Genomic DNA, 25718 nt, shown 5'->3' with positions numbered 1-25718 from the left:
ATAGAGTGATATTATACATTGTGCGGCCCTTTTGTTTGTATCAGGCCTCATATTTCCACAAAAAATCTTCATCAGCTCATTTTCGCATTAATTAAAGTTAATTTTGTTTATTTACAATCACAGGATATTATCTACATGCTCTCACAATAACAGGGCACAATTAGAGACCCTCCTGCAACTCACATTTCCAACGATTCAGTGCCCCATTTAGTCCAAAGTGGCTGATCATTATGACAAGCTGGATTACCATCAACAGCAGCAGAGTCGCGTGGTGACAGCAGTCTGGGTTTGGATAATTTAGCAGTTTTTAAATTCTAAACAGGTTGTTCCATCTCATCTTCTCTTTTGTTTATGAATAAATGATTTCTCATCATTGGCTTCTCTCCCTGTTCATTATAACTGAAATTATTGGCTAACACTTTCACACATACTAATTTACCAGGCTGACCTCACACACTCGCATTCACACACACACACACACATCTAGAGACACAAAAGTGTCATATCTTTGTAAATGTGTTCTCAAGCACATAATGTATTGTGATGTGTCATGAAGCACAGTATTGGCCTAGGGCTGTCAGCCAATCAGCAAAATCAATTACAATAATTAACTATGCACACAGTAAGCACGCACACACACACATACACACACCTACTGACTCATCAGGGAACAGGGCTATTTATAAAAATAAATGCTTAATGAACAATGAGGCATGACCACTCTTCTCTTTTGGGTTCAGATGTAACAGTGGCAAACTTCCACCAACAGGCATCTTTCCTCAATCTATCCTGCTTTTGTCACTACTGCATTGGGAACAGCAACACAAAGGGCCAGGTCAGGTCAGGTTTACATTAGCTTTTGAATATGTTTCGAGGCCAAAGTAACAGCCAGAGAAAAAAACAACAACGACAATCCACTGTGCTGCACACTGCTCACTCTCTGCACTAAGAACAGTATCAGGTCAGATAGACCAGCAAAGATCTGGTGTAGCTGAAGCTTCGTGTGTATGCTGTGTCCACACACTGTCCCCTAAATCATTTATTCATATACAGTACAGTAATATAGCATTAGTAAAGATGTTTAGGAGGGAATATAATGCTACAGAGGATAATCTTTTTAAGCTATGCAAGTGGCGAATCTCTGAGGTTGGCAATGTGTCTCTTAATTTGGTGATCCCCTGATTTTTCATTTAGCGCCAAGTCCAAGTTTGTATTTCACAGGGCAACTGTCTCAACAACTATAGGATGGATTGTCATGAAATTATGTCCAGACACAAATTGTCTCCAGTGGATGGATTCTAATGACTTTGTTGATCTCCTGAGTTTTCCTCTAGTGCCACCATGAGGTTGATATTTTTGGTTTTGAGGGAAATATCAACTATTCAATGGATTGCCATGAAATTTACAACATATATATTCATGGTCCCTAGATAAGTTCCTTTCTTCTCAGGTCAGGCCATTGCCTGGTTAAATGTACCTGCTAAACACTGGTCTGTTAGCATCAGACAACTTAATCTTCCCTGTGAACCAATATAATTAGTTTTCCCTACAATACCTAATGCAAGATTAACATATTAATGGTTTTGTCTAAGGACTGGTTGATTTCTTGATTAGGATGCAATTATGCACCAATTAAAATATCCTCGGACTTAAATAATCTTAAATATTACTAATTAGGTGTGAATGCCAGATCATTTGCTACATTAGCCATTTCTTGCAGAGAAAAAAACCCTTCCCGGACTGACCCACTCTTTGGTCGTGGGAGTTCCTGACGATATCCAGACATTTCTGTTGTATACAAACATCCTCCGTGGGTAGAACACACACTAATCCTTAAGCTCAAATCCCATCTGACCAGATGTTGCAGCTTACCGGGGACAGAGCAGGCAAAAATTAATGGCTATCCCATGCTCCCTAATGAAAGGATTGAGCAGGGCACGCTCCCATAGTGTCTGGGAGGTCATCAGCGTTCTGCTGTGATTCACTGGGATCAAGTCCCAGCCTAATTTATGCTGCCACACTTCTGTCTCACCTCCCATTTCTGTCTGCCTGCAATGAAAAACATGACCTACAGAACTGCTGATGAAAACTGGAAATGAATGTTAAAAAGAAATGAAAAGGAAGGTGCAAAGTGTGAGCACTAAATTGCGGGTAGGAGAAAGACAGAAGAAAATAGAAATGCCCTCGTTTTGTTTCAAATCATTCACTGTTTAGTAAGGACTTCCACTGGTATAAACACAAAGCTGCCCCACATTGATTCATTCAGGTTTTAAAGCAAAAATTTACTCCAAACAAAAACCAACCTCTAAAAGAGCACTGTAATAAAATACATTATTTTTTAGAGTGGAATTTCTTTTTAATTTTGCTGTAAAAACAGATCAATAAAAGAACTATGTCATGTGGATTATTGATTTTCACCAACAACTTCAGAAAGAGAAAATAAATTTGACATCTGTGTGTAGTGTTCCTTTAAAGAAGACTTGCTGCTTCCCTGCACCTCAAACTCCACATCCTGAAAGGAATGTGAGCTACACAAAGACACATACACACACACACACACACACACAAAGCAGGGCTAGCTAAATGTTTAAGTGTCCCTTGGGGTCATTTTCATATGATCTCTATCCAGATCCAGATCCTACAGGAGGTCTGACCCTCTGCATGTCATGGGCTGCCAATTGCAAATACACAGTACCATGAACTCATGCACTACACACACACATAGTTGCACACACACATTCACTGCAGTCATAAGATTCGGAAAAGAGCTCTTGGATTCGTTTGTTGGAATAAGCTTCTCAGTCAAAGCATCCTACAGCTGTAGTTGAAAAAATAACATCCAACATCTAAATCACCTGACCTCTGATCACATGATAAAAAAGGATTTTTGCAGTTTGGCTTTAGGTCTGAAGCCAATATCTGTTTTAAAAGATTAGAGAGGAGCAGCAGGAAGAGTGTCAGACTAACCGAGTCTCATTCAGAAAAAAACACATCTGTTCCATATTAACATGTGCTAATAATGCACATGATGACATATTAACATGCAATACGTTCAACTGGAACTCAAGTGTGCAGTTGTTCAGAGTGAATCCAGATTTGTCACATCATGACCAAAAACATTGCACAAAACAGACAACAGCCCACGTTCTGATGAGACTCGGTTTGATTAAATCAGCTTTGCTGAGGTGAGTTTGATTGCGAAGCACATTGGAGCGATATATATTGCGCGACACGTTGCGCAGCAAATCATCGCTGCTTGAAGCGCACCGTTACAACACATTTATTAAAACCCCTCTGAAGCGTGGCAGCATCGGCAGCTGGGTTGCAAGCGTTGCCATGCTGCCATAGTGAAATGGCATGATGATATGGAGGTGATATGATCATGAGCGTGATACAATCTGATGGGACTGAGCCTGCACATCAAACAGTGAGACGGCAGAGGGAAGAATGATGTGAAAACAAGGACGGGAGGACACAGAGAGGTCAGATGAGGGAAGGGAGAAGGATGTGGAGAGAGAGAAAGGAGTGCAGAGAGCTGAGGGTAGAAGCTTGTGGGAAGGAAGGAGAGAAGAGAGGGATGAAGGCAACAGATGGGAAGAGTTTGGATGGCCAAGGTGGGAAGAGGAGGAAGACTTTAAAGCAAAGATGGATGTTGGACGGGGCGGGAGGGGGGCAGAGAAGCTTGCTCGGACACGGGGAAAGAGAGAAAGAGGGGATGGATGTGGGATGGGAGGGTGAGAGCAGAGAGAAGATTATAGAAGAGGAAAAGAGTACTTACCTTGACCCTGTGCCTTACTGGGGAAATGCGAAACAAGGGCCAGTAACACCAGTGGAGCCCACATACACCACCTAATCTGCCCATCTGACAACATCCTCACAATCAGCAGCCTAGACCTGCACAGAGAGAAGAAAGATTATTAGATTATGTTGAGAAAAAGACAGAAAAAACGCAGTTAATGACACACAGGACGCTTCCTGTGTCATTAACTGTCTTTCAGCGTCATGAATGCCATTCAGCTGCAGAGGGGCACTGTGAGTCAAGAAGACCCACCTTGCCCCCACAGCCCCAAGGAGGTGATCTGGCACCAGCTCTTCCTGTCTAATATCCAGTTTGATACAATTACAGAGCAGTAGTCTGACCGTTTAGACTGACCACAGAGCAGTGGCCGAGCCTCCCGCCTACACAGAGCAATCCGAGGGCAAAACAGTGGAGGACTTTGTTTGAGGGAAGGGAAGAGAAATGAGCAAAAGAGCTGACAAAGGAAGGATAGAGGAGTGATAGACAGACAGGGAGAAAGCAGTTTGATTGACAGACCAGCAGGAGAACATTTCATGAGTCCCATTGTCCAACCACAAGAGCAAACACTACAGCTCCTCTCCTCTTCTCCCCCCTTATCCTTTCACCCTTCAATTTATGTTCTCTGCACCCTCTCTTCTTCCTCTCCTCCTTCACCACCTTTCCACCTCCTCTCCAGTCTGCCACTCATTATACACACACTGAGGATGGACACAGGCGTCTTATCATTTCTCCCTCCTGGAGGAACACGCACATGCGCGCGTGCGCTGACAGTCGTATGAATAAAACAGCACGTGCAACAAAAGTTGTTTCATGATTGAGTCATTCTCTGATGTGGAGGTAACCCCGTGGCATTGAAAGAATGGCCAGCTCCTTCAATTCAGACACCAGAAATATGACAATGTGCGATGATACGCTGAAAATACTCCAGGAAATAGGATTGATTTTTTTTTCATAGATCTACTTCAGGACATGGAGAGGGAAATGAGAAGGAACGGAAATTATTTTAGTGTCTATGTACACACAAATAATTAATGTACACACACACACACACACAAATGAGAGTTGATCTCACTAAATCGAGATTAGACAGTTTCAGAGTGAGGTTCAATTAAAAATGTCTCTCTCTTCACTCGTCTGATGTTCACGCTGAAACATAAACGCACATTAAACTGCAGCCAAATTTAAGTTAGGCCAAAAAGTTTCCCTTGTCTTCAGTTTGCGTAATTTCTCCATTTCCACTCCAAAAGGACAACTTTGCAGCTGGTTAATTGGTTAATGAAAACCAGGGTAAAGGCGTAGCCCTCGTTAAAATTAAGCAGTCTCCGTGTTTAATGTTTTAAGGCTATTTGTGAAATGTTTGCACACATACTCAAATGCAATTCATGACAGTAGGCCTACAACATCACAGACGACCCTCGCACGCACGCAACAGCCAAGAGCAAACATGTTTAAAGGCAAAGGAAAAAACAGGACACTTATTCTATTAGAAAACTGTCTTTAGCTAAACAAAACATACTACATATATTTTTTATTCTGAATCCATTTTTCCACCTGCCCATGAGACTGCACAAGTTTGATTCACTGACGGCATAGTCAAGATTTTGTCATCAGTGATAATTTCAATGTGCTGCTGACTGGTTTGAATTAAGTTTCTCAGCCAGATGTGGTTCAAACTATCAGATTTAGTCCAATGAAGTCGTTGCGATGAAACGCTCCAGCGCCGCACACCTGAGAGCGACTCACTCACACACACGCACTATGAATGGAATCACCGTTCATACCTCTCCAGTCATCAATTCAAAGCGTCCCTTTATCCCCAAAGGAACAAATCCTCTGAACACCAAAGTCTGCTGCTGCTGCTTTTGCTGCCTCCCAACGGGGTCCTCTTTCTTCTTACTCTTCCTCTCCCTCCTTTTCTTTCTCTCACTCCGTCTCTCCAGATACAATTCGGTCAGTCCGGAGTGGGTGTTTCTCTGCTCGTTATTCAGCAATCCCTCCCTCCAGCTATTCCTCCCTGTCCCAACCCTTCCCTTTTTCCCAGTTCATCCCGTAGAGAGAGAGAGAGAGAGAGAGAGAGAGAGAGAGAGAGAGAGAGAGAGAGAGAGAGAGTGCTGCTGCGCAAAAACCTCCGCCGCCAACCTGCAGTTTTCAATTCGGCTCCAGCCCCTCGGGGCCCTTCATGTGCGTGATCACGACAGGACTTGTCGTGGGGACATATCCGGAATCGGCTTTAAAGGAGCCACATGGTCATTGCTGGAACTCGTCTTTTGTGTGTTTGATTTGTGGAAAAAAAGTCTGTCTGCAAATCATGGCTCAGTGCGCTCGGAGCAGGTGTCTGTCCATGCCCTGCTGCTCTGCGAGCTCTGATGTTAAAGGCACAATGACACAGGTTGTCACCTCAGCTGAAAGTTAGATTTACAAAAATAGAAACTATCTGATTATAGCTGTAAAGCCATGGAATTTTAAAATAGGATTTTTACCCAAATGTTAGATTTAGAAAATCTGGTTCAATATCAAACCTTTTAAAAGGTCTAGGCTATGTGTAGGCTAGTTTTTTAAATAAAATGTATCACTTTTTCATTGGGTTGAGAAGGGGTGGTAACCTCACATAAGGCTTGTAGGCCTCTCTCCATGTGAATAAAATCCAGTAGGACTTTTTGAAAAATCCATTGGATTACTAGCCTGTGATATTCATGCATGCTCCTGAGCCTCTTGTCTACTGATTCTGAACTGTACACACAGCAACAACACCATAGCTAACAAATTGGAATCCGCTAACACCAAAAAAGACCGGCCCCCATCACAACAAAGACACCAACACAAACTCCACCTAAGGATAAAAATAAACAGTAGGCTAATGTTTCATGTGTTGAAGCCTCAGGTCAAACGACAACATGTTCAACATCGCAAAGGCTTGAGTCACGGAGAGACCTCCACTTTGTTTTGGACATAACCGATCCAGAGTTGCCTTTCCTCCAATTGGACAGGTAAACTAACATGTGAAGTATATTGTGATTTTGTGCTTTACTTGGCTCAAGTTATTTAACATTAGCTCGCTGGCTAACACAGACCAGTTTCTAACATTATCCGGTGCAAAATACTCAGCATAATTGTATTCCTTGCCACACTACTTCAACAGCTAACGTGATCCATATTACTATCCTGAATACCACTGGTATTGTGTCAAGCTGTGCTGACATAGCTGAGCCTGTGGTGAAAGATACACAAATAGCTTAGTTATTGGCAAGAGAGCTAATACCGACTTCGGCTAAATGCAGTCAATGTTACATTGTCATACATCGAGCATGGATTAGGTCAACGTCAAGCTGAATATAAATAAAACTGCGATGTTGCAGTGGGAGTTTACTTATGTTTCAAGCATGTTGTGTGAAGCATTGTTTTGGTCTCTGTGTCAGAATCTGGTCGGTCATGAGTTCAAGCACAAGCACACCGCTTGGGAAGGTAGTAGTTGCAATCTGAAACCTCACAGCTAAACTGCTGAAAACTACACATGGCATAACTGTGTTACAGCAAAAAGCAATACATTGCGATAATTGCGTTACTTTTGTAACACGTTACTCCCTACACCGCATGCCCGCATTTCTACTCTGCAGCACCCCTAAGCCAAAATGTCTTCCCACGCGCCTGCATGGCCCCTTTAGAATGAACCGTTTTTGAAGTCTACATGGGGTGCCAAACTGCAGTTCCTCAAATGGCCATTTGAGGCTGACTCCAAAAGCAAGTCAGTCTCCATAAACAGCCATGTTAAAATGTCCAACTTTACAGCAGAAATGTTTACAGCCTGGTAGAAAAGGCTAAATTTATATTAAGGTTTAAGGTTGTGCATAATTAAGAGCATGGCCAATTGGATGCAATCCCAGGTGGCTAAATGCTAAGTGGCTAGCCACTAGCTTACTGCTAACTCCACTCTTTGCCCATTTTTGGATTAAAAGTTAGCTGGGAGTTAGGCAGAGTCAGAAGAAGCAAATCAGCGTAGTCTATGTGCCAAAATGTCAGATTTCTTAGCTAAATGAGCATTATAGTGAATTGATCAACACCAGTGAAAGTGCACTTTGTAATCCTGTTTATGCACTCAGCTCCTCTACTTTTGAAGAGACTTTTTGACTTGCCCTGAGGGGAGAAGAATGGGAGTCCTGGGAAACAGAGGCTGGTAAAATGTGCCAGTGGCTGGCTGAGTTGAAACGCCAAATAGCTGGACTCCAGGTGTGTCCCTGAGGCACACACACACATGCACACACACACACATATACACACATGCACACGCCTTAGCCAAACAACTGTCCAGATGCCATCAACACTATAATCAAGTGGATAAGGATTCTCTGTCCTCCTCCCTCCTTCCTCCTCTTTCTTCCTTCAGCCTCTTCCTGCCTTCCTGTCCTTCTGTCGTCCATTCATCAGTTGCCCTTTTGTGGTAGACCACACACACCAATCAAACAGTACAGCAGATGCAGACAGTGTGTGCCCCTTTGTGTCTGGAAGTGCCCACAGTGAGTGTACACAATTAGGACCGGATGTTATGACCTAAATTCTGTATCAAGATAAATAATAATGATAACGATAAATATAATAATATTATCATATTTTTAAACATCAGCTCATGTATTTTCTTCACCATTTTGTATGTTGTTTGTCCTATTTAATTTGATTAGTCATTGGTTGTGCATCAGTTTTTAGAAATTTATATAGACATTTATTGAAAACTGAGATGTGAGTTCATTTTGGACGGTAACAGATTCACAATATCTGTATTTCAATAAATTCAGTTTTTTGTCCAGTCCAATACACAATTAAATATAAGGACTATCTTTCCGAGCTGCATCACTTTTCAACAGCTGCACCACTTTTCAACAACTTTTTAGCCACGTTAGCAAAGACAGCAGTGTCTGTTGGTCCACCACTTTGCAGAATAAAATAACTATTCACTGGCTTGCCATGAAAGTTTGTAAAATACATTCATGGTCCCCAGAGGATGAAGCCATCTGACTTTAATGATTCCCAGACTTTTCCACTAGCGCCACCATGATGTTAACATTTCTCAAAAACTATTGCCATGAAATTCAGTATAGACGTTCATGGTGTCCAGAGGATAAATCATGGTGACTTTGGTGATAATTGTCTTGTGGCACTACTAGAAGTTTTCACAAATCATGTGAAATATCAGCGTGTACTTGATGGATTGGATACAGACTTTACTGGTATCATTGGTGATCTCCGTACTTTTCATCTAGCTGGAAAACTCCAACAACTGTTGGATGGACTGCCATGGTATTTGATACATTCAGGCCCTCCTCAGGATGAGTTGTAGGCCTAATAATTAGTGATCCCTTAACTAAATTCTAATTATGCATGTTTAATAACAAAATTTCTTTAATTTCATTAAAACCAATTAATCTCAGCTAGTTGTGCTCTCTGGAAAAGCAGTAAAGTTAGTGTGTGCTTGCTTGAAACTAGAAGTTATATGAGGGATAATGTTTAAATTTTTGGTTTAACTTTGTATTCTGAGTTGCTGCAGTCCCAGGTGGATTTTGATTGACAACTCGTCTCTACGGACGCACAGGCCGACAGACCTAATGACATGCCCTGTGGTTGAACCATGCTGCTGTCTTCCCTGCATGTCCCCTTTCCATTTTTTTTGTCATCTGGTAATTTCTCTTGATGTCCTCCCTCTGTTCCCGTCTTTATCTGTCCCCCTTTATTATTTAATTTCTTCATTATTTTCATTCTCTCCCTCTTTCTCTCCTTTCCACCCTACTCCTAATCTGTTCATCCCCCTTCTGTCTACTTTCCGCCATAGTTGTCCATCCCAACTGTGGCTCTGTTGAATAAATGCATCAGTCACACGGTAGAGTTGATCTGCGGGTCATTTAGCTGGGCGCCATATGGTCCATCTGTGAAGCTTCATGAAGTTTTTAAAGTCATTGCACTGAAACAAATACCTGTTTACTGCAGGTACTCTTCCTTCCTAGTCATCATATTAGACTCTGATGGAGTTTAGCATTACTGTCATACATACAAGAACTGTTTAATACTAAAGTAAAAAAAGAATAAGTCAAATCTCCCCAAAAACACCAACATAAAAGTCTGCATACAAGTGTAGTGACATGGAGTAGGGGATCTTAGTTTTCACCTTCAACAACTGTACGTATTATACATATCAGGAATTAGAGGAATGTATGCAGTCTCTAACTGTACATGCATTCAGGTGATATGTGACAGATCTCACATTTATAAAACCTGGATGGTTCACCACCAGAGGGCTTTGTGGCGAGATAGTATGGATAAAAATTTAAAACGTTGACAGCCAATTATACTCGGTCTGACACTGAGAAGGTTTACAGAAGTGTTACACACACAAAACACAAATTCTTTTTTTCTTTTCTTAAAAACTTAAAACTGTATGCACATGTTTTTTCTTCAAGATGTAATTTTTTTCAGAGAACTGATTTTTTTTCTACAGCTCCTTAGCCAGGAAGCTTTAACTTGATAATCCACGTAACTGCTCCCCTGATCCACTGTTTTCTTAACTTTGGTGGCCTCGTCGGTGATAAGCAGTCCTTCCACCGGTGTTTGCACTGGACCAACATATTGTAATAGTAAAAATGATCAAACTCCACCACCGCCTATTGTATTTCCTCTTCCTGCCTACAATTACTACAAACAAGCTGTTGTTTGTCAAAGCCATTGTTGCTTTGACAAACATAGACAGCATAATTTCCTCTGCAGCAGAGGATTTCTCCCAGGAAACAGGATCACTTGCGCGCACAGACACACACACACACACACACAGATATACACACGCAGTTGTGTTTGTGTTACTTCAGAGGACATTACATTGACTATATTGATTTCCTGGAGACTTACCGTAAGCATAACCACCACTTGCCTAACTCTAACCCTAACCCTTACTACTTAGTTTTATTTTGATAAGATGTTTTATCACTAGATGAATTTTATGTAGATTTCAACTTGTGCCTGTGCACCATAGACTTCATTGGGATGTAGTCCATCGCTCTTCTAACCTAACCTTAACCTAATCTTAAGCCAAGTCTTCTCCCTAAAATGTAGTGATTTACGTTATGGGGACTTGCGTTTTATCTTAGACTAGTACCCACAACGCGACTGTGTAAACAGATTTATGTCCCCACAACATGAGCAATACATGTCCACGCACATACACACACACACACACACACACACAAACACACACAGTGACAAAAATATGCAATCTGCAAACACACTCAATATTACATTTAAACAAAGGCCTCTGAAACTTTTTGCTCTCTTTTCCTTTAACACACACACACACACAGCCCTAAAGCCCCCTGCCCTACATTTTTTAAGACCCGAGGTGTGGGGCTCAGCACTCTGCCACGGTGACAGACAACTGAGATCACTGTGTCATTCACGCACACACAATGAGCTGCATTCAAACGGGCAGAAGAAACATGGTTTGTCTGCCTTGTAAGCTCAAGCAAAATACCCGGACAAGTTCAAATAGAGTTTCATAAAAGGGTATGCATACACACTCATACACATGAACTCAGGCACACTGACAAACACCTGATGTTGTGAATTTCAACCTTTTTTCTGCTGGACACACACACCAACACACACAGTCTGCTCTTGAGTGCCCTGTTAATAACAAGCAGCAGGTTAATATGAGGGCAGCAGCAGACTGAAGTGACCACAGCCTACTGATTAGTCCAACTAGTCACAGTTATTAGCCGCTGTGTCATCTGGTATCAGACCTGTCTTTCCCAGAGCACTGCTAACCTGACAGCTCTTAAGGTCATTATGCACACAGACACATTATGCAACGTTTCAGTGGTAGGATGCATGGAGGCGATTTTTTCAGAAAAATACAGTAGTTTATTTAAAACCCCATTTAAAGCGACAGGCAGATGTTTAGGTACTTATGACAAAAGGTATCTTTAACATGCACAGTGCATTCACTAGAGCCATCAAGGTTGCACACAATGACGTTTTTTCATCTGCCATTTGTCAGGAACATGATTCTACAGACAGCAATGATAGTTTGTGGGTCTGTCGGTCAGCCCACCACTTTGGTCCAGACTGAAATATCTCAACAACTACTGGATGGATTGTCATGTAATGTGTTGCAGCCATTCACGATTCCCAGGGGATGAATCATCAGATAAAAATGTACATATGTCCAATACTTTGGGATCAAATGTCTAAATATGTGGTAGGCTACATTGATAAAATTATTGGATGAAGCAACTTTTCTTTTAAAAAAAACCTCTCACTAAACTAGACTTTTTTCACTCATGACCTGAACCTTATCAGGTCCTGTAAAATAGCGTGCCATAAGCCATACAGTACTAAATTATTTGTAACTCCCAGTCCCACCACTTAGTTGGTGAGAAGCAAATGCTTGTTGAACAAAAGGTGACTTCCTGCCAGAGTAGCTAGCCAAATTCACAGAGCTGGCAGCCACAGTCCAAGAAGCATTTGGCAGGTGACTAACGATTTTGCTTGCTGTGACTCGTCCTGAGCTCCTCGCCTGTGGGGAGGAAGGTGGAGGACAGGAGACAATTCATTTGAAAACACTGTAATCATGCCTCAAAGGCATTCAGTCCATCAACCTGAGTAGGCACTGAAACATTTCTCCTCTTCAACTACGTAAGTCTTTTCTTTTTTCTTTTCTTTTCTTTCCTTTTCATTTCTTTTCTTCTCTGGGTAATATTCAAAAAGCTCCATATTTCCCACATGTGATAACACTGATAACCTTTATTTAATCAAGGCAGCAGTTGCAATTATTTGCACTCTGTGTCAAAAATGTAATTAAACTTAAGAATATTGTGTTCCAGTGAATCTTATTTCATTTATCTGGTGTTACATTATTTGTTCTGTCATAATGTAATGTATGACATGATAAAAAAAAAAGTTTATGAAAGTATAATAGCATGAAAGCATACATTTCATATCACCCAGCATTAATATAAGTATGGTTTATTTTGATAAAAAAATAAAAAAATTTTTGATCCTCTGAGAAATTCTCTCTCTGAGAAAGTCTTCTGCAATCATTGACAGCCTGTTAACAGGGAACGTAAAAAACAAAGGCTCCTTAAAGTACTGTTCACACATACAGTGTAAAATGTAAAAACAGTATTTCACATCTATCAAATTTTTCCTGGAACAACCTGAACGGGAAATTCTTGAGCTTTGCAACAAAGACACGAGATGAAAATTTTGGTGAAACTTTATTTCAGGTTTGATAAAATTCATTAATTTAAATCCAATTTGGCCCTGAGAGAATTTCCGTCACATTTAATCATAATTAAGGGGAGTCAGGATAGAAATGATGAAAAATGATAGAAACTTTTCTTTGCCCTTTTCTAACACTCCAAAACCATCCCACCTGCTTTCAGGTCCCCTTATATTTTTCCTTAACGCTCTCATTTTGGCTTCTGTCAATGTGATGAGAGAAATTTTCTTTTTATATGTATATTAATTACTTGATCTTGGCTTGTGCCGCCTGCATTGGTGTTGTTTTAATTGGACCAATTGGGCTTTTCAAACCTTAATATGACCTTATAAAATATGCCATTTGGTGAATGCTTTCATCCCAGGCTTCTCTGAGCATGTAAATTTTTAGCGTGTGTTGGGCCCAGTTGGAATTGGAACCTACAGTAACTTTGGCAGTATGATTCTGTATGCGGCGAGCTACATCACGCTGTATCAACACATTACCCTCTAAGGGCCCATGAATAGAACAAAATTGGCTAATAAAAATGCTCACAACTCCTCCAAAAACATCTTTACTGTTTGCTACACATTTGTTTTCAACCCAACTTTGAATGATTTAATTTAACATTAGAAACCTACAAGCAGCAAGTATTGTTTGCTGCTTTGTACTTTTTCTGTTAAATAAACACTTTTGTTATCAGTTGAATTACTTGTGGTTTAAATGAGATACCTTCATATCTTTCTTCTTCAAGCAAATAAGTCCATCAGGCAATCGCTCTGTGTGCATGTGTGTGTGTGTGTGTGTGTGTGTGCGTGTGTGCGCGCTAGACAGTTTCTAATTTCCTGTGTGTGTTTATCATGCTGTACAGTGATTTGAAACACAGACAGACAGATATATATGTAACGTCAGTCCAGGAGAAACCTGGAGAGTGGTCGGAGAGTTAAGATCATCCAGCTGCGCAGTTAGTAATGTCACCACCACAAAAATAAATTAACGATGAGATACGAGCAGGTCAAAATAGACTGAATTGAGATGAATGAGAAATAGAGGCAGTCGTGTTAAAATCTGGAAAATAAAGTACTGACTGTGTGCTACAGTATAACAGTACCACCTGCTGGTATATTTGTGGTAGTACATCCAAAAGGGGAGACGTTATACCATTATATTTAACTTTTGGAAAATATATGAGGGGAGTAAAACCAGGGCATTTACAAAGTAGGCTATGTCTTACCCCATGTGGTTAGTGACAACATGCAGCAGTCAGTTTACTGTTTCAGATGTCTACTTGTGACCCCTCACCACAGGTTTAGTATGGCCTTATTGTGGACATGAGCAGTTCAAACAGTTCTCCCTTTCTGATGTGCTATGAAGGGTTTTTATAGGCCTGCACAGGTAAGAGTATCCAGTATTTCACAAGAGGAAGGAAATAAAAATTAATTAATTGATTGAAAACAACTATTTTTTTTTTCTTTTTCATGTGTGCAGTAATTATTTCTATAAATATAATTATATATTATTATTACTAATTAAATAAAATGCCTGCTTTTGTGTTTTCAGCACACTTATGGACTAAACTTGCACTAGACTCAAAAGCCAAAATGTGATTAGTCACATGTCAACTAGGGAGGAAGAGATCACAAGCTCAGAGTAGAATCAGTTTGTTTATTAAACACTTAATCAACTGTTTTATACATCTGAACATCAAATGAGCTATAGCTGCTTTGTCAAAAACAGACTGTGGTACTGTGAGCTTATATCGTCGTCAATCCCAACATTCAATCTCTGATAGCGGAGAAACTAAACACACAGGTGTACCTGCTGAGGCCACTCACTCTGGCCTCACAAGGTGAACATAAAGTGAAGAATCCCTTTAACTGAACGAACCAATCATTAAAGTTGAAGTATAAAAATGACAATATGAACAGCAGAATGAAGAAGATGGTGGTAAAATACATTCTGTCTAACCATTGCTTTAAAAAAAAACAAAAAAAACGCTGTGGTGCTATTTAAAGGTGGTGTCCATGAAACACTGATTGTCAATAGAACTGACGCATGATTGCCTGGAGCAACGAGCACTTTAAATTCAGAAAGTCAGAGGTAAAAGAGATGGGAACAGAACAGTTTAGATGACCACCAACTGTGATTAGCAGCGAAATAAGGTATTAAGGCAAAGGCTTTCAGGGTTAATGCTGAACAGTCTGTGCTGTCGTGTTTACCTGCTGAATGGCAGTGAAGAACAAAAGTTTCAAACTTCAAAGTATCAAAGAATATTGAAATATGTGTCTGAAAATGGGCCGGGGTCACCAAACACAGCAAACCCTCCCAATAAAATATCCATGAACTTTACATGAACTGTATTAACATTGTATGGCATCATCCAACAACATCAGTTTTGAGATCAGCAACTTAAAACAAAGTGTCATGAATGTGGCAGAGTCAACCAGAGAACATCGCCAGTGTCTACTTACCTCTAAAATATTCTATAACAATTTCTTAAACTTCTTATTTACACCACTGAGGAGGTTTTGTTCTGTTCTGTTTCTCCTGAAAGTGGAAACAGACTTCTTAAGACTCAAATATACTTTACCTCTGAAATGATTTGTCAGATAACTCAGTCCTACAAGTTAACAGACCGAAGAAGCGCTTTGGATTAGAAGCTAATGCTACATAAACACAGATTTACAGGGAATCATGCATTTCACTGCTTACAACATCAAAGCAACATCAAAGCACATTGAAAAAAATTAATCAGATTTACACTGAATAACTCACTTGGAGGCAGTTTACTGTGATATACAGTATGTGTTAATTCTACCTTTTGGCAATAAGGATTTCTTGAATATTTGCTCATCTTGAATAGAAAAAGTTCAGTGTACTGCATTTGTATTAAGTTTTTAAGTAATAATTTCACTTCAGGACTAAACCCAGTACACCTCCTACAAACCAGGCAGTGTTGTTTGGACTAAAACAAACAATAACAAACAAAAATAAACGTATTTACTCAGGAATCAACCATGGACTACTGACACATACTGTGTGAGCAATGTCATCACTTATCATGCTCTTCTTTTTATTATCATGAAGTTTTAAATGTGATATTCTCATGCTAGTATGTCTAAGCACATGATGGCATGATCTGTAAACATATATTTAATTCAGATGTTATTATTTTGGAGGCTAATGATGTACACAGCAATTTATCTTAACCTCAAGCCTGCTTTAACTCAAAAGGGGATTTTCTTTTAAAGCTGGGGTTGGCAACTCGGAGAAACTAGTGAGAAAAGGTTGATTTTTTAAGTATCCAACCAAAAAAATCCCACCCCCTTCCTTCACACCTCCCTTTAAAAGCCACTCCCCTAAAACACATTTTCATGCCAAGTAAGTGCACGGGCTGAGTGCGCACAGCCCGGTAAGTAGAGAGGCTAACCCTAACCCCTAACCCTAAATTTCCCAACTTTTAGGGTCATTTCAATAAAATTAATTAAAAAATAATTACAAAATGTTTGTGCTTGTTTTCTGCTGCTACTCCAGAACATTGGAGGCAAGTTCAATTTAGTAGTATATATATATATATATATATATATATATATATATATATAAATAAAAGTGCTTTTGTAAATTAAGAGCTTAAACACTCATTCTATCCCTTTAATGTTCTTCAAACATCAAAGAATATATAGATACATTTTCTATATTTAAGGTCAACTGTATCTGCTGTTCGCTACAATAAAATCTTGTAAGTTTCCAAATTAAATCTGGATAGCGTAACATGACTCGAATCATAGTTTAGGACTTATTTGGCATTGCCACTGGTATGGTGTGTTTAATTTTTTTTGTCTTTTAGGCAATAAATGCAACACTTTCCATTTCCTAATAGTATTTTAGAGCTGAGAACAAGATTTACTCTCTGGGTTCTTATTCTTTAAAACAAACTCTTACAAATAATGACATCTTATGTCACTGTGGGAGTTCCTGGTAAAAAAAAAAACACAAAATAGTAAAATATACTAATTGAGATTGGGAGTAATTTAAAAAACAATTATTCACAAAGATGTTCTTAGATGTTGTTTGTGCGTAAAGTATTTCATAACTTTTCTATATACATTGTGCCTGTTAATGTCACGTAGAGTTTATCACTGCATTTTTATTATGTAAACTAACTAATTCCTAGCAGCTACATATAGTTATTGCTTTCACACAACAAGGGTAGAATGTTTTCTATTTAACACAGTGGTTCCCCAAACAAGGGGAAACACAATTAAACACCCTGAAACCTTGTGATTTATGTAGTTGTGGTAGAAATGCTCCTGTCTATGTGTGTCTTCCTGTCTTTTCCAGCAGAGGACAGTGTTGAGCCACGGTTGGAAACTAACTGGGGGAAGGGTCACGGGATGTGTCGGCATGAAATACTCTTCCTTATTATTACAGTTTTATCTCTACTTTATCTCCTACTTTTTAACTTTATCGCTCATCCTTGGACGTCCCTTAAACACTACTCATCATGTTCAGACACGGATTCATGATTTAGTTCTGGTTCAAAACTCAAGCAAAAACAGTGAATGTTGTTCTTGTTCCACACATAAAGTCTGGGGCCTCCTCATTAAGAATGAGGCATCTGTAGAAGGGGTGGCTCCTGAGCTGTTTCCCATGAAAAAAATGAGGTACAACCTGTATGTTTTGTCAACAGGCTGAATCACGGACTTGACTTGAATCCCCACATTCTTAAACCCATTCAGTCTCTCAGTCGTCCATCTTGTCCAAACAATGCTGAAACAGAGAGAGTGTCAGTTGCGTTTCAAGTCGTCGCTGTGGTTTTGAGGTCAAGTACTAAACCTTCTAGCCCCCCCCCCCCCACACGTCATTCCTGCACTATTCTTCTATGAAGGATTGCTCTCTTCAAACCTATGCCTCCTCCATCACCTCCATGACGATTGTCCTGGGTCCAGTTAGGATCAGGCTGCTGACGGTCCGGTAGTCCTGAGAGAGGACGTTCAGTCCATTCACCGACACCACAAACTGGCACACCTGAAGAAAGATGGACAATGAGGGGAGAGATGAATTATGCTGTGGCTGTAATGCTCTCCACTTTCACACCAATCGAACGAGAACGTTAAAATGGAGCCTAACAGGAGAACAAGATTGCATGGAGCGGTTGGAGAAGTTTTAAGGACATTTTAGTGTTTTTTTTTTACTTCCGGGTCTTTATTGCAACTCCTGTGAATCTAAACAGACTTCAACTGTCCTGAAGCTCCCAAGCTGCAACAGCCTTGAAAGCTCCAGTCTGTGTGTCAACAGGTTGTTGCTAATTTATAACAGCTGAAAATCTGTTTGGGAATATGTAATAATATAACTAGGGCCTGTGAGGGGAGATGTTTATGCTAATTAGCTTCCTTGGCAAGATGTTCTTACAGATGGTTAGCTTAGCTTAGCACAAAGAATGGAAACGGGGAAACAGCTAGCCTGGCTTTCATCAAAGAAAACTAAATCTACATACCAGCAGCTCTAACCGTCACTAATTAACAGATTTTATCTTGTTTATTACAGTAGGTTAAGTCTCCACCGGTTGACTTGCAAAGGGATAAGAGTGTACAAATGCACATAAGCATACTTCCCAAAATGTCAAACTATATGTCAAAAAGAACTTATTATTTCAGGTTTTTGCGCATTGCATAAAGTTATGCCTAAATATTTATTGTTGCCCCAGGTATTGTATTTTACCACACAACTGTTAGGTTGTGTAGCACAGAAAAACTATACATTTTAAATAGGCAGAGGGTGAATGTTTGATGTACAAAAGTCACAATTTCAGCATTTTCCTTTAAAAAAAATTTGTTCACTCACAGTGCAGCCAACAAACCCAAAACACCAGGTAGACAACACAGACAACATACTCAAAGCCCCAACAGTACAGAGAAACAGGTATACACTGATAGTGTTGCCTGACATAAATTACACCAGGTACAACATGACAGCCACGCTCTAATCACTCTCCTTTCACGTCTGTACCCCACCTCCCTTATCGTTATTTACCACCAACTTGGCAGCACCGATAGAGATAAGGCTTGTTCTCTGAGCTGCCTTCTGGCTGCTGCTCTTGCAACATGATGCTGGCGTTTCTGCTGCTGCCGCTGTGGGTTTTATTTTTATTTTTTGGTAAGCTATTACAGGTGCACACTCACACACACACTCCCAATTCACTGGCTCCCAAAAGTTTTCCAAAAGCTCTGCAAGATGCGAAAAAGGTTTGATGCATGCCAGGGAGAACAAAAGCACATAATCATTTAGGCATTTATGTTGCCTATAAATCAACAACGTGACTGTTGCAGGTACAGATGTGTTTCATGGGCCATTAACTCAGGAAACATGTTACAGGGAGCAACCATGCCTGTTCCTTACATAAACTTACTTACATATGAAAACAAGAATAGTGAATACATGCAGAAAGAGGTAACTAGGTCGTCCTAAAGGTTTCAGGAAAGAGATCAAAATAGGAAGCGGGAATAAGGGGGGAAAGAGAGATTAAGAGTGATAGAGGGAAGGAAAAAAATCCCAGACTCTTAATGCTGCAGAGGAATTTTAGACTCTCATTGTAATCACATCTAAACCTTTGCAGCCTATATACTCAAAGTACTCTGGACCCGGAGTCTTTTTCTCCACTTCTATCCATTTCTCTCTCCGTTCCACCTTTCCTTTCAACTTCTTTTTACTCTCTTCCAACACCTCCCCCACTCTTCTCTTCCACTGGTTCTTCTCTGCTTTCAGGCTGTGGATTAACTAAGTAAATTGAAAAACAGACGGCAGGGTTCCCTGGTTGGTTTGGTGTTTTAAAGACATAGTTTGACATTTAGGAAAATATGTTTTGGTTCTTTTCCCAAGAATGAAATGATAATATTGACATCACTCGCACCGCTCTGACAGTTAAGTACGAAGCTAGAGCAAGAAGACGGTTAGCTTAGTTTAGCATGGAAGACGGAGGAAACAGCTAGCCTGCTCCTCTCCAAAAAAGGCAGTATTAACTCACACTAGACATTTTAATTGGCCTTTCTGTACAGCAAAACCCTGATGCTGAACATAAAGACGGAACCGATCACAATCAGTGTTGTCCATTGACAGTTACAATAAAGTTTATTTAAAGAAGATGGCCGCATCCTCAAGAATGTTGCCAAAAAGAGAAAAACAGCATTACTTTGTGCAAGGCTTCTATTAACGGAAAGCAAGAAGAATAAAAGGAAAAATATGGAGCCACAGAGTGTCGGAAAGATGGAACTTTATGCTCTGTCTGTTGTGCAGCGAACTCAGCTTTAAATCACAGCACAGTCTCAGTCAAGACCAGCGTAGCCACACAATGTAAAATACAACTCCCAATAACCTTAAACCACGCTCACTACAGTTTGTAAAGGATGTTTTTACAGTAGCCATGTGAGAAATCAGACCGTGGAACTGCTTGACCTACAAGACAGCTGAGCAAAATTTCCAACATGCTCTAAATCCAATCAGAGCCAGAGCGATAATAATATGTGCAATTAATCAGGCTCCCTCGAACTAAAAAAAAACTGAAATTCAGCAGAAATTTGTCCTGGCCTTAAAATTATTTGGGGCTACAAATTCAGAGTTAAAATCTGGCTTAATCCACACAGTGTCTGCCTGGTTTACAGCTCACTAACTAACACATTATATCTTGTTTGCTTGATAAGTACAGAAAACTAAAATGTAACCACGACAAGTTGGGCTTTTACTGAGAATTATGATTATGATGAGAATTTTTATTATTCTTGGTCAGGAGCAGTGATTGGGCAACCTCACGTTGATGACAAGACTACAAGAGAGCCTCAGCAAGAAAGCGAATAAGAGTTTTTCGTAAAATGTCAAACTTTTCCTTTAACAGTCAGACTATTGGATTTTGTACTTTATGTCTCAACTAGTCATAATTGTGTGTCTTCAATATACTTAAAGATGTTATTAAATATCCCTATAAATGATTTTACACGTAGTGTAAGTGTATTCAGGCTGCAATTCCTGATTCATCTAACATTCATACCTTTAAATGTTCATTTTCAAGGTTCAAAATCTTTGATGGAGGTTCAGAAACTCGATTGCATTCATGTGGTACAGATAATGTAACAGAACATATTGTTCAGTACACATTCTCGTAATGGTGTGCAAACATGCAGTAGAGCACAGGACGCACAGATAGAAACAAAGTGAGACAAACACGCATCCTGCTCTACCGGCTGTTTTATGAAAGGGCATTACAAATGGCTCTAACAGGAGTATAAGTACTTGGTACCATTATGGCCAGGACAGTGCTGATGTGTGTGTCTGACAGAGATACAGTGCCTGAAAGCGCGAGTGTATGATGAGAAGTGAGAAAAGCTTCATGATGCTTTTTACTACCTCCCCCTCTGAGGTCAAGAGTAGTAAGTTTCTCATTTGGCCTTTTGCCTGGATCTCAGTGCCAGCACCTCACAGCACGGCATTCCCTCTACCAGATTGCGATCCTGCCTAGTTACACATCAATAAAACCACTCAGGTGAAGTGGAACAGGGCTAACCTTCTAGGAACTACAGGGAGTGCTATGAACAACTCACAGATAAACTGCCGATGCTGTAGCACACACACTTCTGCACACTGCGAATATATCTCCATGGTGATAAAATATGAGAGTTGACCGAAACCAAAGCAGAAGTGATATTATTTCCACTGACCGTTTCCTCTTTCAGTGCTCATACTTAAGCTCCTCTACCCCTGCCTCCTTCCTCATCCTCCACACTCATCGCTCTTCTGCTCGTGTGTCTTCTCGCTAACATCACTCAGAGTTTACATCCTGTCCTTTACTTAGTCAGCAACGTTCTTCCACAGATTGTCATGTTTTTTTAAAGGGTAAAATAAACCTTTGGGTTATTATTAAAACTGACATTTTGGACACTTGGCAGACGATTCAAAGCCATTTTACTTTATGCCTCCGGAAAAACCTCAATGTTCACTTCAAATGTCTCCACAGCATGTTAGCAATGCTTACTACCTTTTAAAAACACAACCAACACTTTTTTTTATTTGCTTAATAACTTTCCTTTCCCAACTCTCTCCTCCAAGTGATGTCTTTCTGTGCTCCTCATTCTGGCTTCTGCTGCCTTTTTTATTCAGCCCTTCCTCTATCCTCCCTCTCCATGCTGCGGTTTAAGTTGCAGTGCTTTGCATTCCCAGGATTCCTTGCTGCCACAATTACCCCATTTCCCACCTTCAACACTTTTACTGCTTTTACAGCTTCTCTCTGCTCCTGTCCCAACCATCCTCCTCACGCAGGCTTAAGTTACAGGATCTTCCCAGTATATTTATTTCTACTCCTTCCCTACTCCTCTCTTTCATTCTTGTCTAACACAGTCAGCACAGTAAATATAACAGTTTATATTTAAGTGCAGACTTAACAACCCACTCATAAAACCCTGTTCAGACAATTACTTGCAATGTACTTTGCATTTATGAAAACAACTTTGTGGCCAAGTACAGAAGATGCTGTCTCAAACATCAATGGCACCACCATGGCACCAACACCATGTTTTACATTTCAATCGCTCAGAATTAAATAACACGAGCTCCCTTCTCCATTCATCACATTGCACTGTCATGAAGATAGTTATAAAATCACAGATGACAAAACCCATTTGTCCAACAGTACTGCAACCTCAGCAGATTACCTACAGTAACACTTTCACACATGTAAATCAAGAACTGCAATTCCTCCTTACCTCACCTTCACTCTATATGTTGGTTAATTTACACTTCAGGACTCGATACATTTCTCCTGTTCTTACCTTCATGCCAGCAGCAGCTGCAGGTCCGCCAGGGTCCACAGCCTGGATGTGACAGGGTTTGCTGCCTCGCACCACAAAGCCCCAGCCCACAGCATCACCTACAATCTGAGGAACAACGAACACATGTTGACATAACATGACATCTTGCTATTTTTTATACACACGGGTTAGTATTTAAACCACACCAAAATGTTCATCTGTTAAAATGTGTGGTTGTAGCTAGTAAGTGGATCTTTGTGGTTAGACTCTCTCCATCATATACTGTTCCCACAACGTCAATAACGAACATCCACACTGTGCAACCATGTCTATAAATTACTGTAAACACATAATACTTTTTCAGTTTTCAGTATTCTCCGGAAGAGTGATACTCATTTGGCACCCTATGGTGATCACACTCATCTGTGGCTTATGTATCCACAAGTGTGTGCATGTGAGAGGGATACGTGACTGAGTGTGTGTGACTTTATCCATGCTGTCTTTGTTTGAACTCAGTTGTTTGTGTGTGTGTGCATGTGTGAGTGAGACAGAGAGAGAGAGAGAGAGTTTGTGTGTGTCCTACAGTGAATGTCTTCTTTAGAAAAGGTCCTCCTGGTCTCTGCAGCTCCTCTGGACTCACTTGCCTTTTCAGAACTGAAACACACACAAACATTCACACACAAATTGTTATTGGCTAAATTCATTTGAACATATATATTGTTAGTGCACACATACCTCTGTAAACATGCATGAACAAGCACACACACTGAAACACACAAGCACGATACTGTTGGTTAAAAGTGTGAATGTATGTATGTGTGTGTAGAAAGTGGTAATGACTGTCACATGCAAACAGGGCCTGGAGGGCCGCCGCTTCCTGAATCAATACAGCTCCCCTTCTCGTGCTTCAACTTCCCCGAAACATTACTCACTTAAACACAACTCTACACAGGATTTACTTTTGCGTCTCAAAAAATGATAAAAAATTTTTTAAATTCACTCACAACTGATGAAACATTTGACAAAACATAGAGCGGGGACGATCCATGCACACACCAATACCCACACATAAAAGAAAAAGAAAATAAATATCATATATTTTAGAGGTTTTTTTTTTTTAGGTTTTTAGACAATTTCACTGTGTGCATGCATTTCTGCCATCTACACATCGATCTATAATATACCAACTACAAACTTCTAGTTAACTGCTCACATTCTTTATTCTTGCTTTTCCTAAATGTTTTGTTCATTATTAACCCTTTAAAATGAGGCATGTCAACTAAATCATTACTGTTTACCTTACTCAGGTCTGATGATTGAGATAACATGAATGATTATGGTTTATATGTACAAGAGTGATTAATGAATGACACTATACTGTGCACATAGACATTTGTTGAAATTGCACTTCTCCTTTAGGCTGATTAAAGGCATTTGTATGTCCATTGATTGGGATTTATAAACCAGAACCATATCATATGTCATGCTTTATACAGCAGTTTTTGACAGTTTATTATTTAACACAGACAGAAAACAGCATCTACAGTGTGAATTAAGAAAATGTGTGTGTGCTGAACAAACCTTTAAGTGCTAAAATTTCTTGAAATGCATTTACTGTTTCCACACAAAGCTGAGAGCACATCCCTTAGAGGGCCTGTGCGTACTGCACTGCTTGTTCTTGACAAATCACTTGTGGTCTGTGTAGTACTTCATTCTAATCTGATAAGCGAGAGGACGTGAAGCGAGAGAGACCTTTTACTCTCTTGATCTGGACATTTCCATAATCTCTCTGTGGAAATCCTGATCTGATCAGATCTAAGGACAACCTCTTTAATACCTCGACATCTGCCAGCTTTACTTCAAATCAGAAGCCAACATTGGGTTATTTTTTAGTCTGGCTTTATAAATGCATCCCAGAAACAGATCCTCTTAAACACTCAGCAACCTTTGTGTCATCTACTGTGAATGTTTCAGATTTTCGGACTTCTTACCTTCCCATCATGTGAAACACACTATTCCTAAGGTTAATGTGAAGCAGAGTTTGTGTTTATGTGTGTGTGTGTGTGTGTGTGTGTGTGTGTGTGTGTGTGTGTGTGTGTGTGTGTGTGTGTGTGTGTGTGTGTGTGTGTGTGTGTGTGTGTGCTCATGTTGAAAGGGTATCTGCTGCTACAAAGAGACTCTGTCAAGGACTCTGCTTGGATTAGACACATCAAAGGAAACCTCACAGTAGTAAAGACACACAAAGCAGAAAACCCCCACACGCACATCTCAAAGGCATCCCTTCTTCATTCAGATCTCCGCACAGAAGTTAAAGCAGTCCACCTCCAAGTACTATGTATCACTTGTTACAAGCCACACATATACAGTCCCCTCCCAAAGTATTGGAACGGTAAGGCAAATTCCTTTGTTTTTGTTGTCCACTGAAGGCATTTGGGTTTAAGATCAAAAGATGAGTATGAGACAAGAGTTCAGAATTTCAGCTTTTATTTCCTGGTATTCACATCTAGATGTGTTAAACAACTCAGGACATATCACCCTTTGTTTGAACCCATCCATTTTTCAAGTGAGCAGAACTATTGGAACATGTGACTGACAGATGTTTCTTGTTGCCCAGGTGTTGCCTTTTAGGTTGATTGTCCAAATATTAAATAGCTCTGCATGACTAGTCTAAGTTTTCATCCTTGGTTCAAACCTATAAAGACTGCATTTCCTGTTAAAGAAGATAAACCAACATGAAGACCAGAGAGCTGTTTATGGGAGAAAAACAAGGCATTGTCAAGCTGAGAAAAGAAGGTAAATCGACCAGAGCCATTGGACAAACATTGGGCATAGCAAGCACAACAATTTGGAATGTCCTGAAAAAGAAAGAAACTACTGGTGTACTGAGCAACAG

At 40.1% G+C, this 25718-nt stretch overlaps 2 protein-coding genes across 2 annotated transcripts in view; both read right to left on the bottom strand.

Moving 5' to 3' along the window:
• Window positions 1-5390, bottom strand: part of col14a1a (collagen, type XIV, alpha 1a) — a 152170-nt gene extending 146780 nt beyond the window's left edge. Inside the window, exons 1-2 of the mRNA XM_046044596.1 lie at window positions 5386-5390; window positions 3779-3894 (exon numbers count right to left, since the gene is read on the bottom strand). Of these exons, the coding sequence (XP_045900552.1) occupies window positions 3779-3894; window positions 5386-5390 (121 nt within the window). The remainder of the gene's footprint in view (window positions 1-3778; window positions 3895-5385) is intronic.
• Window positions 5391-14682: 9292 nt separating this feature from the next.
• Window positions 14683-25718, bottom strand: part of deptor (DEP domain containing MTOR-interacting protein) — a gene marked incomplete at its 5' end in the record, with an annotated part of 31930 nt that continues 20894 nt past the window's right edge. Inside the window, 3 exons of the mRNA XM_046044595.1 lie at window positions 14683-18059; window positions 22847-22951; window positions 23409-23479. Coding sequence (XP_045900551.1) covers window positions 17937-18059; window positions 22847-22951; window positions 23409-23479 — 299 coding nt within the window. The remainder of the gene's footprint in view (window positions 18060-22846; window positions 22952-23408; window positions 23480-25718) is intronic.

The sequence above is a fragment of the Micropterus dolomieu genome, linkage group LG03, assembly GCF_021292245.1.
Source record: "Micropterus dolomieu isolate WLL.071019.BEF.003 ecotype Adirondacks linkage group LG03, ASM2129224v1, whole genome shotgun sequence".
NCBI classification, from domain to species: Eukaryota; Metazoa; Chordata; class Actinopteri; order Centrarchiformes; family Centrarchidae; genus Micropterus; species Micropterus dolomieu.
Note: the sequence above shows the minus strand (reverse complement) of the source record. Positions and strands in the feature narration are given on the sequence as shown.